Source organism: Ceratotherium simum, chromosome 2 (genome assembly GCF_057802395.1).
Source record: "Ceratotherium simum simum isolate JZ-2026a chromosome 2, ASM5780239v1, whole genome shotgun sequence".
In the NCBI taxonomy this organism is placed as follows: Eukaryota; Metazoa; Chordata; class Mammalia; order Perissodactyla; family Rhinocerotidae; genus Ceratotherium; species Ceratotherium simum.
In genome coordinates, this window is record NC_141901.1 from 78,319,850 (window position 1) to 78,335,496 (window position 15,647).

The 15,647-nt window shown below is 40.6% G+C and overlaps 1 protein-coding gene across 2 annotated transcripts in view; it reads left to right on the forward strand.

Moving 5' to 3' along the window:
* Positions 1-15,312, forward strand: part of DDAH1 (dimethylarginine dimethylaminohydrolase 1) — a 131,106-nt gene extending 115,794 nt beyond the window's left edge. For both annotated transcript variants that reach the window (XM_087448247.1, XM_004431563.3), the window contains exons 5-6: positions 9,869-10,012; positions 12,237-15,312. In XM_087448247.1, coding sequence (XP_087304373.1) covers positions 9,869-10,012; positions 12,237-12,353 — 261 coding nt within the window. In that variant the 3' untranslated portion in view covers positions 12,354-15,312. The remainder of the gene's footprint in view (positions 1-9,868; positions 10,013-12,236) is intronic.
* Positions 15,313-15,647: the final 335 nt, after the last annotated feature.

Here is a 15,647-nt window from a genome sequence, read left to right on the forward strand (position 1 = left end):
TTTGAGAATAATCATACCTCACCTTGTTTTGTAGAAGCAACTTACAGAGATGCATAAAATATAGAAAAATAACGTAACTAGAAATAGAAGGAAAAGATGATGTAAAAGGGGAAACAATGACTTAAATTGGAGCCAAGTTTAAGAATGCAGACCATGAGTTCTCATTTCCTTTTACCTGTAGGACAAAGTCTGTAGGACAATTAGACTTTAAACTTCCAATCAGTCAGTGTGAAAAGGGAAACTTAATCATCTTCTCTTGTATGTTTGAGAGCTTCGATGAATTTAGCAAATCCAATTTGCCATCCTCCCTTCTCAGTATTCATGATACCTTATACCATCAGTGTATTTCATAAGTTCATTGAGGGCTAATCCCCAGATATTGTCTGCCCATGAGGAAGCAAAAGTTACATGAGCCAAATTTTAAAGCTAAAGTTATCCATCGCATTAACAAAGAGGGTGGAGGGCGACTTAAAGTAACTTTCTATGAAAGGCCAAATTACCCTGAAATCCGGGAACCAAGTCTTGTAAAACCGTGAAGTCTCCTGTATAGGGCAGTGGTTTCCTGGAACCAGCTCTTGCCAGCTTAGGAGGGCCAGTTGTTAAATTTTCAAGAATTTTGACAGCTGGTTGTTGAACATACCCATTATGAAAAATCAAATTACATAAACTTACAATGAAATAAACTTTATTAAAAATGAAGGTCATAAATATTTGACACTCATCACTTCCAAATTATGTTACTACATCTCACCATTAGCTGTGCTCTTAAAATTATTTACATGTGTTGTATGTGTGTGATGGTAATATTATATAATGATGTGCCATCGCACATCCCTTTGCAACTCCGTATTCAGTAACGTCACATTGGTAATTTGAAACGGGCCACAGTGTGAATGTTTACACCACAAAAACAGCAAATGCTACAAAACAGGACTTGATTTATCATTTTATTGATTATCTAGACATAAGAAAGTGATGGTGAAAATTTTAGTCATGCAGATTAAACTTAAAAGTGTGTCATGTGTGGCCATTACATTGAGGGAAAAATGAGGAAATATTCTTCCAGTATTCAAAAACTATTATGCAATTCAGCAAAGATGTTGCTCACACTATTCCCAAACAAGTGAAGTTCTAATATATGTCTTTCTTGTTTCACTAGTCTCACTCATTAGTGTAAACAAAAATATCAACCAACAGCCCTGTTGGCACTACACTGATTTGTCAATTGCAACTATAGGTTGGCCTCAGATACACAAGCTCTGCAAAAATCAGCAGAAGCATTCTGTGAGACTCAATGGGCAATATGAAATTTATAGTCAAGAGTATTGAACATTTTATTATTATTTATAAATGTATGCTACTCATCCTTTATATTGGTAACATTTATAGTAAACTTCTGTGGGTATATTATGCATATATCTTCCCTCACATTTATCAGCACACTACTGCTGAAGATCTCAGGGCACTGTACATGTGCTGAAGACTTTCTCCTTAACTACCTAGGCTAAGAGTACAGTTAGGTAGAGTGATATAATTTGAGGTCCCAATGATGATTTTCTTCATCCTGTTCTAGAAAAAAGAACGCTCTTAACGTGGGCACAGACTCTTCCCTAATGCCCAGGCAACCCTTTCACAAATGGACAAGCAGACTGGGCAGAGAATTTTGAATGACTCAAAGCAAAGCAATCACAATTATTGCAAAAAAATAATTAAATTCATGCCCTACTGATGAGATAACCAAGGAGTTGTTTGCTCGTACAGAGAATACACATTAATCCACCAGTGGTGGGGTCAGCGTGAACAGGTCTGGTCCTGGGCATCATTGCCAAGTGTGTGTTTGGCCATTTCTCATCTCTCACCTTAGAGCCTGCCTCTCTCCTGCTCTAGAAGCGATAAAGCCTCTGTCTTTTTCCATTACCAAAGGCTTTGCTCTTCCTTCATCAACTTAAAGAATATAATACAGCTAGTTTGAGGAAAGCAACCCATGTAGTCCAGTAACAAACTCGGATGGCTTCAAGGGCCAGACTTTCTCTGTCTAAAATGCATTTAAATGCAGACTTTTAAAAATATATACATGTCAAATAAATTGTATCTACAGGAAAAATATGCCCACAGGCTGCCAGTTGGTGAGCTCTGAGTCTAGTCTTTCAAGGGATATTGGCAAGGTAGTAGTTTGGTGCGACAGGAAAAAGGTGGGCATTTGGAGGCTGATGTGCCTGGACCTGAATCCTGGATTTACTGTCTTAATGTGTGACCTTGGACAAATTGCTGAATTTCTCTGAACCTTGGCTTTCTCTTCTGTAAAAATGGATTGTTGTGAGAAATGATTGAAGAATAGATGAACAATCAATAAATAGAAGATAGCTCAATAAATGCTCCAGTTGTCTCTTGCTTTTGAATGACCCAAGGGAACATGAAAGATCACCAAGCCCCCAGTACCCAAGAGAATTAATTGTTTTTTTTTTTTTTGTGAGAAAGATCAGCCCTGAGCTAACATCCAGTGCCAATCCTCCTCTTCTTTTGCTGAGGAAGATTGGCCCTGGGCAACATCCATGCCCATCTTCCTCTACTTTATATGGGACGCCACCACAGCATGGCCTGACAAGCGGTGTGTCAGTGCACGCCCGGGATCCGAACCTGCGAACCCTGGGCCGCCACAGTGGAGCGCGCGCACTTAACCACTTGCACCACTGGAACAGCCCCCCAAGATGATTAATTTTCGATGGTGAGATTTAGGGTGCAGGTATCTGGGGAAGCATAGCCAGTGCATGACCTCAGTAGCCAAGTAGGCAGCTGTCTACTGTATTTATATACAAGATGTAAGAATAAAACTAGAGAAGATTTGCTTCTGCTGTAGAGCTAGTCTTAGAGAATGCATGGGCAGGGGTAAGAAGAGAGCGTAGGAGCCCATATTTTACATTTTAGAAGGGGTGCTTTGGTCTGAATTTCTTCCCTCTCCACTCCTGAAATGAAAAACGTAGTCAGGGCTGTGACTCACCCAGAGAAGCACCCCTCATTTCTCCTGTCCATGCCCTGCTCCCCAGACCTCCACAGAGCTCTGAGTGGTCCTCCAAGAGTATGGGAGGTTTTCCCAGCCTTCCACAGAAACCGTGGTTTTTGAGGGTCCCCTGCAGAAATGATTTTTGAGGGTCCCCTCCAGAAATTGATTTGTGGTTGGAGTTTGAATAACAGAGGAAGTCTTTCCTCCTCATATTGACGTGGGCCATCTGATCTGAGCAAAAGCAGCGGCACCAAGTATGCGAGATAATTTGTAGAGGAAATGGCGGCTAGTTCAAAGGGAATATTTGGCATTGAAGGTTTGCCCAGATTTAACTAAAAAGAGCCATGTAACCTCATTCTTAGGATCTATGCAGCCCATGAATTCAGAGAGGATGTTTAAAAGACTACCTCTGTGCCGGCCCTGTGGCTTAGCGGTTGAGTGTGCGCTCTCCGCTACTGGTGGCCCAGGTTCGGATCCCGGGTGCGCACCGACGCACCACTTCTCCGGCCATGCTGAGGCTGCGTCCCACATACAGCAACTAGAAGGATGTGCAGCTATGACATACAACTATCTACTGGGGCTTTGGGGAAAAAAAAAGGAGGAGGATTGGCAATAGATGTTAGCTCAGAGCCGGTCTTCCTCAGCAAAAAGAGGAGGATTAGCACGGATGTTAGCTCAGGGCTGATCTTCCTCACAAAAAAAAAAAAAAAAAAAGACTACCTCTCTCAGGTGCTGTTCATTTTGAGCTGATCTGTGGAAAGACTTATAAAAGATGAAAACATGATATCAATTCTAGAGTGTTATCCATAGCTGTGTTGGCTCAGTCTTAAAAGGACTGCCATGGCTTGATGCCTGATATATTGTCAGACTCTCAATAAACTCTTGTTGGATGGATAAATTAATAAATGATTTTAGATATCCGGTAGCAATGAAAAGTGTGCTTGAGCATTGTATATTGTATATATCAATAGAATCTATAATCATTTGCTTTTAATATTGGCTTAGTTTTTATATGTTGAGATGAGTACATATGTATATTTCATAGGAAGATCAGTTTTGAGGGAGCCAAAAATGTGCTCTGAATATTTCCTAAACATCTCTAAATATCTTTCATTTCTATACACCTTTGTTTCAGTATTTGACCAGTGAGTCCTAACTTGTTCTGTGAAGCAACATAGGCCAGGAATTGTTTTTTTTTTAAATAATTGATGTAATACAAAGAAACCATGAGTAACAAGTGGGAGAATGGAGCTGCCTTCCAGTCTTTTGGATGAGAAGATTCCCAGAACTGCTGGGAACTGCCGGAAATGCCTGGATGTTAATGCAACTAGCCATGCAAATTCTCTCGGGCTGAAAGCCAGCCGTTTCCCACTCTATTTTGTGACAGCTCCACTCTGGGGAGCAAGGCGGGCTCCTCCAAACCAACAGCTGTGTAACAGACCACAGCAACGTGGCCAAGATGATTCTCAGAGCCATTTCCTCTCTATGGCTGTGTGCCTTCTTCACTAAGGAGGTGCCTATGATAGGAGTGAGGTTGGCTTCGTTTTTACTGCTAGCATACCCTTCATATGCTTGTCCTGCCTTAAGTTATAGATTAGCATCTCCTGAAGCAGAGCCTCTGACAAGTTACCTTTGCATCTCTTTCCTTTTCCCACCTCCCACTGCCATTGTGCCTGACTCAAAGGAGGCGCTCCATAAAGGACTGTTGAATTGAACCGAACGCCAACTGTGTCCAATCCCAATAATAATTACTCTGTTTTCCACAATGTGGAATAAGTCCTTTGGGAAACGGCAAGTCAGAAAAGGCATTTAGAGCAGCAACTTGACTTCTCAGATCTTCGCCCAAAACCCTGGAGAACTCATGTGCATCATGCAGAGTCTGGGGTCTCTTGGGCATGTGTAGTGGCTGTGGGGGGTCAGGTGCCTTCTTCCTGTTCTGGCTTGGGGCACAGTGAGAAGCAGGAAGTACTGCCCCTGGGGTTAAAGGAACACTTTACACAGAGCTCTGGAGTGATACTCCTTCTCCACCCTTTTTTAGAAAAAAATGTTGGAACATAGAACTAAACAGCCCAACAGGCACATTTTCGGGATATTTGAAATGATGCTCATCTTTTAACAAAGGCTTCCGTGCATCCACAAAGCGGAAAAAAACCTGTTCCTCCGCCTCGCGGTGGCTCTGTCCTGGTCCTTGGGAGCCTGAGCTCCTGACGTGATGCCCTGCCAGGCGGGCTATGTGAGTGCATCCTCCCAGTGCTGATTCCAACACAACGGGGAAGAGATGTCAGAGAGAGGGACAGTCTCCTGAATCTTTTCCTGTGTGTTCCCCTCCGAATGGCGAGTGCCCTGCGCTGTGTATATGCATGTGTCTCCTGAACACAGCTATAAATAAATGGCAAGCTGTCTTATTCAGACAATAACAACATATAAGAGAGAAAGAAACGATCACTCTGACAGGAAAAAAGAACCCTGTTCTTTGTCTCAAAGACAGAAACTCTTTGTGTTTAGAATAAGCACCTTTTAGCTTTTTCATGGAAAAAAAATGTATTTTTTGTTTATTATCTACAGTCACCGCTTCCTAAATCCTTTTCATTTAGAAAGACTACACCTGACATAGCTTTTGTATTTTTTTCTTTCCATGCTTAAGCAGAACCACTCACTGCTCCAAATGGGGCCTGTTCTATTATTAAAAGTCATTTCTTTTGGCACATTTTTTAACCTGTCTTAAAATGATAACCATGAGGCCTTGACAAATTAATTGAAAAGCTTCTAAGTGGCTTTAGGGGTTTTGTGAAGACATTTATTTTAAGAGTAACTCTCAGTAGACTTTATCAGTGAATTACTTTATATATTCCCAGCCTTAAATTATTTCCCCACTAAGGATATTATAATTCCTTTCCTCACAGTAATGAAAAAAATGAAACTATCCTCCAACAATGCTAGGTTGGACACTGGCCCTTATGTCAGTAATTTTAGGAATGCTGTCACCAGAAGCTATAAATTATAAATATATGACCCAGAAAAGAGAGAAACATTAAAGAGTACGGAAAAACAGCAATTAGAATTTCAAATAAATGCCATTAACTGAAAAACAACAAATCAAACATAGGAAACTAGGGGGGCGGAGAGGACTCTTCCCTCAAAGAGTGCAGGTGGGGGATGGGAGGGAACGTGGAGAGAGCTGAAGCCCAAGTAAATAAAGCACATCGGGAAAGGAAATACACAGTCTCCGTTACTCCGCAGTAGCGGAGGTAAGCACAACCTTGGAGAGTTTATTTTGTTCCTCGCTAATAAACAAGAAGTCAGCACTGATAACAATCCTTGATAACACTTCCTCTGGAATGTACAACATTCCATGTTTCTGCTTCATAGTCACCACCGGACATGCATGAGTCAGGCTGAGAGGTGGGAAATTTGCCCAGGCTGCTCCATTGAAGGTATAGTCAGGCCTATGAGATGTGATCTTGCCACGCTTCTCTCTCTTTCAGCTCATATTGTACTAAGAGCCATGGGTGATTTCTTTGTCTCTGGATAAAGAGTGGCATGAATCATCTATGAATGCATGAATTAAACTGGAAAACCAACTGGCAATTATCTGATGCTTATGAATGGTGGGAACAACTAGCCTGAATGTGATGGACCAAAATATGCTACCCACACTTCTCCCGGTTGCTTAGAAAATGAAGCCAATGGGAATATTAGATTTTCTGAGTTTTATTTTGTTCTATCTAGGCTTGACTAGGTAACAATGGCTGTACATTATGGTGGTTTTAAGAATAAGGATTGACCTCCAAAACAGGCTATCTTAAGATTGAGGTTAAAGGTCAAAGCTTGCCAGAATAGTGGATGAGATTGCAGACTGGAAACTTGAACCTTGTTCGTCTGGTCTTGCTGTCATAAAATACTAGTAGCTTATTAAGCGCTTATTACTGTGCCTTATTATAGACATTATCTTCATTTAACCTTCACAATAAGTATGTGAGACTATTATTATCCCAATTTTATAGGTGAGGAAACCAAGAAGTAAAAAAAAAAAAAAAGAAATGCTTAAATTTACATAGCTCTTATAGGTTAGAGCTGAAACTCAAACCCAGGTCTTACTCCAGAGTTGATGGTCTTAATGTGCCCCCTCCCACACGATAATAAATGGAAGCTACTATTATTATGTTTTGAAAGCAGCCAGAAAGAAAGTCTGCATAAGGCATAATTAAATAGCAATTCGTAGTAGAAGAGAGCTACTTGGGTCTGGATTTTTTTCTCTTAAATATGCCTCTTCGTATTATTTCTGGGCATATCCATTTTATAAAGAGGGCTAAGTTGAATATGTTGTTAATTTGCTTAAAATAGTTAACCTTTAGGAGTGCCTTTAACTTCTTAATTGTCCACATGTTTGAATAGATCTAAGGTTTCTCAGTCAGGGCTCCAAAGAAGAAACCACCCTATAGGTGGTCCACTCTATGGGCCTGTCCCTTCAAGGAACAGTTTAAATTAAAAGTGCAAGAGAGATGTCCCATCAAGTCCTGTAGGTACACCAAACCGTACCATGTCATAATAGGATTACATATGAAAAGAGAATTAGTGGTACCACAGGAGAATAAATAATAAGTACCAAATGCATGCAAAAAAGTAGATGTTATGATAGTTTGTAGGAGAGATCTGCAGCTATAGAGGTCGAGAAAGTGAGCAAAGGAAGATGATTAATCAAGAAGGTTTCGAGTTGCCCGGATCGGGGCTTGAATCCACCTGTGTGACCTTGAGCAAGTTATTTGACCTCTCTCAGTCCAGTTTCTTCATCTATAAAATGGGAATTTTGAGATTAGCTAATAAATGTAAAATGTTTAGCATGGTGCCCTGCTTGTTCTTATTGTAATATAATTAGCTGTTTGTCTGACAGTCTCCTCCATTAGACTGTGATCTCTTCAGAAACTGGATCTATGTCCTGCTCATCTTTGCATCTCTCAGCCTTTGATATAGTGCTTAAGCTCATCCCCGCTGCTGATGTTTCCTTCCATGTGAAGGATAGTCCATTTTCAGATTACTCCTGGCCTCTCTCAGCTTTTCTCATATTCCGCACTAGGAGAAGTGAATGGTTTATCTGATTCACTAGTCAGGAAGGGCTTACTATGTGCTACTCTTCACATTCTCTTGGGACTGAATTTTCTACAGGGAGCATGCAGTCTCTTCTGCTCTTTTGTAAATCTTACTGTCCAATGCCGCCATGACTGAGTGGGCAAATCTACTAATTTGGGGGTCTAGTAATATGAAACACATTTACATACAAATATTGAAGGGTAAAGGGAGACCTGGCTGGAAAGGTAGATTAGAACCAGATTGTGCAAAAGATCTTGTTATATACCTTCATGGCATGACTTTTCAGCAGATTCCTTAAAATGTGTGGATATTAACAAAGAATAGTGGGCCGGCCCCGTGGCTTAGCGGTTTAGTGCTCGCGCTCTGCTGCTGGCGGCCTGGGTTCGGATCCCAGGCGTGCACCAACACACTGCTTCTCTGGCCATGCTAAGACCGTGTCCCACATACAGCAACTAGAAGGATGTGCAGCTATGACATACAACTATTCACTGGGGCTTTGGGGGAAAAATAAATAAATAAAATCTTTTAAATAAATAAATAAAAAATAGAAAGAGTCTACATGACTAAGCCCAAAATAATATTTGTTTTTGTTTTTGGTATTTGGATATTTTTGTTGTGTGTGTGGAGGGGGGTATTGTTTTTTGGGTTTTTGTTTTGATTTGGTGAGGAGAAAAGGATAAGGTATCCATATTTTAAATTTTGTGCAGAGTTCATTTTTGCATTATTTTTAAAGTTATTTTATACTAAGGCATTAATAAACCTGTCATTTGATATATAGACCTGCTAGATCAGTTTTTCTCCAAGTGTGGTCCAGGGACGATCTGCCTCAGAATTACTTGGAGAGCTTCAGAATGCAGAATTCTATGCCTCACTTCAGATGTGCCAGACCAGAGTCCCTGGGGGTGAGGCCTAGGAATGTGAGTTTAACATTCTCCTCCAGTGATTTTTATGCTTATTGTATTAAGGGTGTCACCTGCCAACGGAGAGGGGAATTCAATTTAAATGTACCTACAGGGTCAGGCCCGGTGGTGTAGTGGTTAAGTTCGTGTGCTCTGCTTTGGCAGCCCAGAGTTCACAGGTTCGGGTCCGGGGTGTGGACCTATGCACCACTTACCAAGCCATGCTGTGACAGGCGTCCCACATATAAAGTGGAGGAAGATGGGCACGGATGTTAGCCCAGGGCCAGTCTTCCTCAGCAAAAGGAGGAGGATTGGCAGATGTTAGCACAGGGCTGATCTTCCTCACACAAAAAAAAATCAATTAATTTAAAAATAATAATAAAAATAAATGTACCTACAAGAGGATGTGTGTGTGTGTGTGTGTGTGTGTGTGTGTGTGTCTGTGTAGTTATAACTAAGTCAGATTATTGACCATTCAGATTACTGCTTTGGTCCTTTTTTCCTATAGACCAGGGAAGCCCTGCTTATTTGGCCAAAGATATCATCAAAACCCCAACTCGGCCTTTTGTATGTGGCCATTTGGTGTCTTACTGATAGGTCTCATGAACAAAAACTAGAAAAACTATAGACAGTTTTAAAACCTTTTTAAAATTAGAGGCAAACACACTTTTAAAAGAACAACAATAAGAACCCTTGCTGTTCTTCCAAAGAATCAGGTTTTCCTCTTCTGATTCTAATGAAGAAGTAATAGACAGGAACCTCAACACAGAGAAGCCTTCTCAGGCATTGGTTGCAAGCCTATATCCCACCACACTGCCTTCCTTCTGTTTGAAAGCGTGGAGAGACGCTCTGCTTAAGCCTGCTTTGTTTCTCTTTATAGATCATGCAACAGATGAGTGACCACTGCTACGACAAACTCACCGTGCCTGATGACGTTGCCGCAAACTGTATATATCTAAATATCCCCAGCAAAGGCCATGTCTTGCTGCACCGAACCCCTGAAGAGTACCCAGAAAGTGCAAAGGTAAAAAGAAACAACCTTCCTGGCCACTGCAGCTGGGTAGGCCTCCCTGACAGCCCTCCTGCCTGGGGATTTTTTCATGATGGAGTGACAAATAACAGGGGTTTCCTTTTCCTCTATACACATCAAATCATTAAGAAAGCAGAAAAGATAATATAATTTAGGGCACAAGGAAAGTTTATTTAATTCACTCTTCTCATTCATGTCATTGGTCACTAATGCATGCACAGTAACTGAGATGATCATGCCTGATGTTCAGAGCTTTTCAAATGAGTACTTGGATCTCACAAGTCTGTGCTCCAGCTCTAATTAACTGTACCACCCCACACTCAGATACTAATGAGGCATAGAGACCTACAATTAGATGGTCCACTGTGTCATTGTTTTCTGACAAATCTGAGCTGCCTTTCATCAGAGGGTCATTTGTTTCTTAAGGTGGAGAAGTATGAATGACCCAGAGAGGTGGGTGCTCATTATCAGGGCTGCAAAAAGAAGGGCTTTTTGGCTGCACATCCTAGGTAGCAAAGGATCAAAAAGATAGACCAGGAAAAAATACAGTACACTTGGAATCAGCCAGCGGGTCCCTCTAAGAGTCTCTGCATTTGTGTTCCAACAAGGGAATTGTCCCTAGATACGGAATTCTTTCCTGGTCTAAGAAAATCTGTCTTGTCTTTCAGGGCACTCTGCCAGTCTCATCTGTGCACTTTACTCATTTCAGTTTAATCCTACCAAGCAGATATAAAGTGCTCATCCATAGATCCTTCAAGTGTCCATATCTTTTTTAGGCCTTTCTGTATCTTCGTCTCTGGCCAGAGGAACAAGATGTTTATACTAAGCATTACTGAAGAGGCTTTAGTAACCACTGATCTTAATTTTTTTACATCTTAAGCTTTAAAAATTTTAGAAAATATTTTATGCCATCTTTTAAGTATGCAATACTGTATAATTACTAGGCTTACTCTCATGATCAGTCTCTCTCTTAGCAGATAAAAAGAGAAGAGTGGGGGATACATAGATAATTTCTATTTCCATGGCTGAAAGTGTGACCATGAGGAAAATATAGGACTCCTGACCCCAGACTGGGGCTTAACCAGCTCTCAGATGAATAGTGCGTCTCAGGCTTTAATGTGCATCATGGTCGTTGAAAATACAGGTTCCTGGACCTCCATCCTAGAATCTGCAATATCAACAGGCACTCGGGTCACAGAACTGACTTGGAGAAACACAGCTCTGGAGCATTCGCACCTCTTCAGCCACATTGGTCATCTGACAACCACATGATCATTAACTGCTCTGCCTTCAGCCCTGTGTCTATCAACAAAGCTATAATAACATCGCCATTGACTGAGGGCTTCCCCTGTGCCAGGCACTGTGTAGAACAGGCTACATGCATTCTCTTATTGATTCTTCACAACAGCCCTGTGGGGGCGCTGTTAGTCTTCCATTCTTACAGAGAAGTAATCGGAGGCTCAGGGGGCATGTCATTTGAGTAAAGTCACACTTTAAGTAGTAAGTTGACAGAACTGGCTCTGGAACCCAACTCTGTCTAACTCCAGCCCTCTTAATTAGCCACTGTATCGAATTTTAAGGAACAAAGTGCTCCTAAGGAAGCGTGGTAGATTGTTTTAGACAGCGTGTTTTCAAGTGATTTTGTTTTCAAAAAAATGTGCTTTGATCACCAGAGAAAAATCTGTGGACTGTTAATTTGAAATTTTGACACATGCTTCCTATTAGTGCCAAAAGATGCTATAAAATTCACACCTGTAATTTAAAAGCAGTTTGACCTGAAATACTTCACTGAAATTCTGTTTTGTCAAGTTTTTCCAGTGGCTTTGGTAAGGAAAGAAACATAAGTATAGTTGAGAGGGTTTTAAAGTGTGGAGAGAGAGTAATATTCAGACTGAAAACACAGCCACTGACTTTGTGTATCACTTAATCTAGCAATGACAATGGCAGAGTGAAGGCATCTCTAGTAACAACCGCATTTCTGACACATCTTTGGCTTTGAGGTTAAAGCATAGAGCTCGTGGTTAACCAATGCTACTAGCTCTATGGGTATGGCTGTGGGCATGTGTGTGGTCTTAATTGCATGCATCTCTTTGGGTTAAATGGGTGAAAAGCCTAAATTCACAAGCCAAATTAATTCTCTACACCAGGCGGGGAGGAGGGGGTAAGACAAGCAGAAACATAATCCTTCTTCTCTACCTTTCCTTGATTCCTACTGTAGGTTTATGAAAAGCTGAAGGACCATATGCTGATCCCTGTGAGCCATTCTGAAATGGAAAAGGTAGATGGACTGCTCACCTGCTGCTCGATTTTAATTAACAAGAAGGCAGACTCCTGAGTTGAGTCCCTCCCTAGTAGCCGGCAATACTGCACTCACAGGCCAATAACTGTACCCTCTCCTGTCGTTCTCATTGACAATCTACTGTGCCACTGTGCTACTAACTCTGGTTTACAAAAGTTTAATTCTAAGTTTAATTGCTTTGTTATGCACCCTCCCCTCCCTCCCCTCACAGTGGTACCTAAGCTGTGGATTTGCTAAATGAATTAAGCAATTTAGAAAATACAGAGCTAATGAAGTATTGAAATGTGATTAATAATAGTAAGGAAACACTCATTTTAATGTTTGTACTATCAGTGTGAAATTGTTTAATTGCCAATATATGGTGAAGAATGTCTTCTTGATCAGTCAGATAAGCTGAGTCTCTTTTTCTCTGTATCGTTAATCATCTTTGGTTACTGTGAAATTCCCTGGTCCATAGATTCTCCCCTTTTCCCTCTTTTTTTCTTCTGAACTCTGGAAACTTTTTTTCCAGTTACTTTCTTTTGCCTTCTCCACTGCTATCACAGTCACCTTGACCTTGGGTAAAGTGCAAGGTCTTGCCTTCTGGATACCTTCCTGCGGGTCCACCCTGTCTGCCATTGGTCTCCTCTGCCTAGTAGCTACATCTCCTGCCACCGCCCCCACTCTTCCCCAGAGGGGTAAACGGGCCTCTCAGCAGAACTGTGACCAAAATCAGAGATGCTGTTGGGGAAAGTTAACTACACAGAGGCACATCCTGATGGGGTTTGTCCCAGAAATCTAAATTCCAGAAGAAGTAGGGCACCATACCTAAGAAGTTAATTCAGCTTCAGATGAGTTGCCAGGGGATCGTAGATCAGGAAGCTTGGAAACACCCTGTGGATACATCTTAGAAAGTCTGTAAGTCACATTCCATGAATTTTTGTTTCATTACTGGCCATATACAGACCTTGGAGAATAGTCTTATTTTTTCCTTCAACTCATTTCTTTTTCCTCCCATCATGACTCACCCCATTTCCAGCCTTCAATCCCCTGCAGTTATCCTGGTCTAGCAAAGTTATTTCTTTCAAAAGAGACGTTGCATCTAACGATGTTTATTGATGGTCTAGTGCAAGCCAGCTGGAGCATGTTCAGGAAGTGATCGGCTTGGTGCTTGAAATCAACCGCAGACAATGGACAATTCTACTTTGAAATGTCCATGAATATTTACTGTGGAATTCAATTAAAACTTCTTTCCTCCCTACCATTCAAATTACACAACCTTAAACTTACAAAGAACAATGCCGCAATGAAGGGAGAGATCATTGTCTTCTACTTAAACCTGAAAGAATCAGCCTTTTAGCAGGCCAGGGAAATGGTACTTTCCAAGGAACAGTGACTCATCCAGGCATGTTATCAAACACCCTCGTCATCTCCACCTTTCCTGTATTGCCTATGGCTTGTTGTTTAAGAATCAGGGAGATTAAGAAATACTATTTCAAGTCTTGCACTGCTCACCTGTGTGTTTGTTATCAAACATTTCTTATATTTGGTGACCAAGAGAGAATTACTTTCATTCATTTCATCTCCGCCTTGGCAAATGGAAGTGATAAACCTCTGAGAAAGCCAAGACATCCTTAACCACTATCTGTCTTTTATATTTATTTGATGATTCTATGCCAGACTTTCAAGAAATTCCTCCTCTTCCTTTTTGCTTAACTTTAAAATTCATTTCACGTGCAAATGTCTAATTATATGCATCCTATGAATGAATCATATCTTGATCACTGTCATATTTCCAAGTGTCTCATCATGAGTGAATAATATGTTTTTACCAGAGAGAGAATATATGTTACCCACATGCCCAAATTAATAAAGAAAAATTGTCCCCAGCAGTGATGGTAGCCCGTTTGGGTTAAATCCGGCCCTATGCTGGCAAAAGCAGAAATTATCCTTGTGAGAGTTCAGTATCTCAAAAACAACCATGGGAAAACTACCCCAATCAACCAGTTTAGGCTTAATATTAAAGTTAACTGACATATAATTTTCAATATCTTTACTTCTATCATCCCGGATTAAAGAACTGTTCTCTATTATGTTTAGTCAGTTGCAAGTAAATAGATTTTTCTTTTGAACAATTTGTTCTATAGAAAGCTGTTTTTCACTTTTCCTTTTCTTTGCTTCTTTCCCTCTTTCCTTCTCTTTGTCTCAAGAAATCACTTAGAATCTGTGTGCCTCTTCTACAGAATCTTATTCTGCACTGTTACGTCAACTACTAGGCTGGCTTCTTTGGACTCCCTATGTGATATGATGATGTGAAAACCTAAAATATTTGCAGCATAGTAGTATTACTTCTGAAGATGTTCTCTTCAGCATAACGTTATGGTTGAAGAGGAAAGATAACCCATTACATAGGTTTCCCTCTTGTCTATTGTGACTTGTAAGGATAGATACACTAACAGAAAATGCTTTTTGACATTATAAAGACATTAGAATTTGTATTTAAGTACATAAAAGTTGAGTCAGAACTACTTGGTCAGTAAGATTCAATTTAATAAAGACAATATAAAGAAAGTACATTATTTAGCATTATTTCTTCAAATATGATGGATTGCTATAGAAATCAGCAGGCAGAGCTCTCTAATGTGTATTGATTGTTCTTTTAAGCTACTGTAAACAGACTACTAAGGCCGTCTCTTCATCTGTAAGGGGGGAAAATAGTCTGTAGATGAATAATGTGACTTATGTAGAGTTGCATGTTAGTCTTTGTCATTATTTACTCTTTAACATTCTACAGACCTCAGACATGATTTCTACACAGTGTGAGATTCGTGCATTTTATTTTACTGACCATCTTGTTCTAGCCAATGTATGGTTATCCACCCTGTGTGCCAAAACCAGTAATGCCTTTCACGGCCCTTTAGTCCAGAGAAGTCCTGAGCACTGATTTTAGTCTCTTGCTGTCCTGATCCTACAAGTATACCAATCATGATGGAATAAAGTGTGAGTTGTACTGTGATCAACAGCCTACGTCTCTTTTTTGCAACAGAAACTGCTGTGGTGAATGAAGTCACCGTTTTTTTGCTATCAGAGATGGGAAGTTTTCTCTCTTGTCATATAAGTTATGGAATTAGAAATACTGTACCTGTAAATCGGCTACCATCAAAAGCTTGGATTCAAATGATATTTGCAGTGGTACTTCATGCTCCAGGCGCTTAAAAAGGATGCATATTCTCCATGCTAGGTCAGGGGAACCTCCTCCTTCAAAAGGCTTCCCTTCTTCCTTTTGACTCCTAACTGTGGTCAGCATATTATATGGTTCAGTTAAGGAGGCAGCTGAACAATTTTTTTCTT